This window comes from Nannospalax galili, unplaced genomic scaffold, assembly GCF_000622305.1.
Source record: "Nannospalax galili isolate Female #2095 unplaced genomic scaffold, S.galili_v1.0 scaffold9, whole genome shotgun sequence".
NCBI classification, from domain to species: domain Eukaryota; kingdom Metazoa; phylum Chordata; class Mammalia; order Rodentia; family Spalacidae; genus Nannospalax; species Nannospalax galili.
Genome location: NW_008360332.1, coordinates 7016532 through 7020045, shown reverse-complemented (window position 1 = coordinate 7020045; position 3514 = coordinate 7016532). Strand labels below are relative to the sequence as shown.

Genomic DNA, 3514 nt, shown 5'->3' with positions numbered 1-3514 from the left:
AGACCTGGGTTCAAATCCCAGCACCCACATGGCAGCTAACAATTGTCCGTAACTCCAGTTACAGACAGCATTGCACAACACAGGTACACTTACCTACATGCAGGCAATACATGTATACACATAAAATAAAAAATAATAAAATAAAATAAATCATTGTTTTAAATTAATAAATTAAGTTTCAGCTTCGTACAATGCCTGTGTTCAATGCTTGCTTCCCAAACAGATAACTTTATATGCAACAATTTCTTTCTCTTAGAGACTATTAAAGGGAACTAGTGTCTTATTTTCTTTCCTAGGTTATTGTTTTCCAGTAGAACACCTAGAGTAGTTCTCAACACACAGGCTCAAAAAATTCTTTTGGAATAATTGATGTGCACGATTGTTCCTGGTAACTGGGATTGTTTTAAAAATATTGAATAACATACACTCAATATTAGGTAAATATTTCTTTATTAAATGATTAATTCCATAAATAAATTCTTTTCAGATATAAAATTAAAATCATTTACAAATTATTCCAGTATTACATTTCCCCTCCCTCCCCAAAAGCTACATTTTGATAAATAAAAACATTCAGTCTGAAAACACCTGGTTTCTGTTTGCAGTTTAGAGTGCAGGTAGCTGGCCTTGGGACACTCACAGAGTGTCCTCCCTCAGAAGGAATGGGAGGCCCTTTTATTTACTTCTGTCAGTGGACATACAAGGCTTTCACTGCCCAACTAATCTTTTTATCTCTATTACAATTGTAGAACCAAGAGGAAAAAAAACCTAGAGAAAAAATATGCTTAGCAAATAATTTACAAACAGAAAACAGAACGTCATCCACACCACACGCTCCAAAATGAAGCATAGCACGTGCTCCAGTACTATGAAGCAAAAATATTCTCCAACTGCGGCTGCGTTACTGTCCATCTGCACCAGCCCCCTTGGCAGTTTTAAAATACCTTAATGCTACTCAAGATCCAGCAAGGCATCCCTTCTACAAAGAGCCCTTCATCCTACCGCCCCCACCCATGTCTCTGAGATGGTCACACTCTTCTCTGTCCAGCCTCGAAGGTAACTCAGGGGGCATCTAGTCTCTAAATTTGTGGATGTCATTGAAGAGGCTATAGAGGCGAAATGAGGCCTCGTTGGCGTGCGGGCAGTTGTAGCTGCATTTGCAAGACTGGATCATCATGACGTTCTTGGAAAACATCTCCCCATCCTCGCATTGGAAACGCATCTTCACAGTCCTGGTCTGCAGGGGTGTGCAGCACCGGCCGTCCACACAGGAGCCGCAGTACTTGGGCCGGTATTTCTTCACACTGGAGCAGCCAGCGTAAGTAAACGTGACTGGTTCCGGAGATTTCTTGGTCTTGCTGCATTTCTTGCCCTTCTGTAAGAAAGAGAAAAGGAAAGTCAGGAGTGGTGTTTCTTGTTTCTTTTTTGGAGGGGGTGCATGTAATCCCTGGTCTTGGACTGGGCTTCATAAAGACAATTTCTTTCTACTGTAGCATGTATATTCTCCTTCTAGAACAGACTCACATCCCACCCACCTGCAGAGGTCACGGTCAAGTCCCTGAAGGAACTTACTTTCAGGCTGCTGTCCACAAGCTGTCCACAAGGCCGCACTTCACAGATCCGGGTTTCCTTCAGTAGGCGGCATTCAGGGTTGTCATTGGTAACTCGTGTGGAGATACCAGTTCCGCAGGTCTTGGAGCACTGGGACCATGAGGTTGTTTGAACGATACATTTCTGGCCATGCAGAGGGTTGTAAAGGATTCGCGGTTCCATGCCAAAGACTAGAAAGATAAAGGAAATGGAAGATTTGTGAGGCATGCTGACACAGATTCTACAAACCTGCAGAGCAGGAATGGATTTCAGTACGTCTTAAAGGCAGGGGTCTCCACTTACCAGGGAGCTGCTTCAGCGACTCTCCTTTTCCAATCGCAATTAATTCATTGTTTCTCGTTAACTCCACCTCCGAGGCATCAAATCCAAGTCCTTTGCCGAGCAGGTCGTCCTGGTCATCTAGGGAGTCCTTGATATTATCTTCATCACAGACCCACTCCTCACAGCACTGCCCACTGACTTTCACCAGCCGGGGGTTGGGACAGCCCAGGTTGGGGAGAGACAGTTCTTGAGGACACAGAGGAATGCAGCCCACGGCGCCATCAATACATGTGCACTGATGTTTACAGTTAGGTTGGAAACTCTCCCCGTTCTGGTATATTCTGGAGTTATATTCACAGGGTCTGCCTTCTGACTGAGCTGTAAAGATGATCAAAAGGGAGCGGATAAGGTTAAGATTTCCCCAGCACCGCCTGAAACACATCCGTATTTTCTGCTGTTCAGTTCAACGTATGGTAAGGTTCCCTACAATTCCCCAGAGACTCCAGAGCAGAACAATAAGTTAGTCAGGAATCACTTTTCCGTATGCGCTTTTCCCTGGGCCCAGACACACTGAATTGCATTCCAGACGGCTGAAATCATGTGCCTTTCTGCCAAACTACAACAACAAAGCGTCACCATACATGGTCTCAAAATTACTAAACTTCTGGACTATGGGGGCTATTATTTTTTTCAAAGGGGCCAAACCACAAGCATCTTACCTCGGCAGATCCCTTTCAGAGCCGTGGAACTGGCGCCGAAATTGCATTCCAGCCCCTTGGTGTGGTCGCAGGGCTGCGTTTTGCTGCAGTCCTCGTTGAGCTGCTTGGCGCAGACCTTGCAGCAGCCGCAGCCGTCCCGGACCAACCCGACACCCGGGGCGCACTTGGGCGCCTCCAGAGGGCAGTGGCAGGCGGCGGGGCAGGTGGAGAGTGCCTGGAAGAGGGGGAAGAAACACATGAGACCGGTTTGCGGCGCGCGGGAGAGGCGCCCAAACTACCCCGGGCATGGATCCGGCTCTGGGACTCCATCCACCCGGAGACTAGATCGCGTCCCGCCAGTCCGGCCACCTCGGTGGCTGCGCCCCAAGAAGAGGCCCCGGACACGTCTTCAGGGGGGTTTAAAGCAACAGCTACCTCCAAACGTTTTAGTCTAACTTTTCCTGCCGTTGGCGATCAGAGCCAAGGGAAAGGGATTGGAGAGAGTGGACCGGGAAGCGATGCTAAAAGAACTCCAACTCACCATCTTGGTCAAGTGGAGAAGGGTGACGGCGACAGCGAGCGTCCAGGCGGTGCGGGACTTCATCGTGGCGCGCAGGAGGAGCCGGGGTCGGGTCGGTGCGCAGCGGGATCTGCTGGTGCGGATGCGCCGGTGGGCAGCGAGGCGGGGGACCGGGGCTTCGGGCGTTCTGGTCTGGTTCTGGCGGAGAGGCGCGGAGGATGCAGGCGCTGCTCCGGGGCGCTCTCGCTCGCGGTCTGCCCAGGCGCCGGGAGTTCGCCTTTTATACCCGCCAGCCCCGGCGCCGCGTGTTGCAGTGACGTCGGCTCTGTCTGCGCGTTCCAGAATTCTCAAACATCTCAGGAATGTTGGTTGGCGCGGGCTGCTGCCAAGCGCCTCCCCTGGCTCCATTGCACCTTTTTTTTTT

General features: G+C 49.5%; 1 protein-coding gene across 1 annotated transcript; it reads right to left on the bottom strand.

Annotated features, from left to right (window-relative positions):
• Positions 1–431: 431 nt before the first annotated feature.
• Positions 432–3365, bottom strand: Ccn1 (cellular communication network factor 1). The gene is made up of 5 exons (XM_008826246.2): positions 3112–3365; positions 2592–2805; positions 1894–2250; positions 1573–1781; positions 432–1375 (listed from the first exon to the last, which is right to left on the bottom strand). Exons 1-5 carry the CDS (start codon positions 3172–3174, stop codon positions 1073–1075), a joined length of 1146 nt encoding a protein of 381 aa, XP_008824468.1. The 5' UTR covers positions 3175–3365; the 3' UTR covers positions 432–1072.
• Positions 3366–3514: the final 149 nt, after the last annotated feature.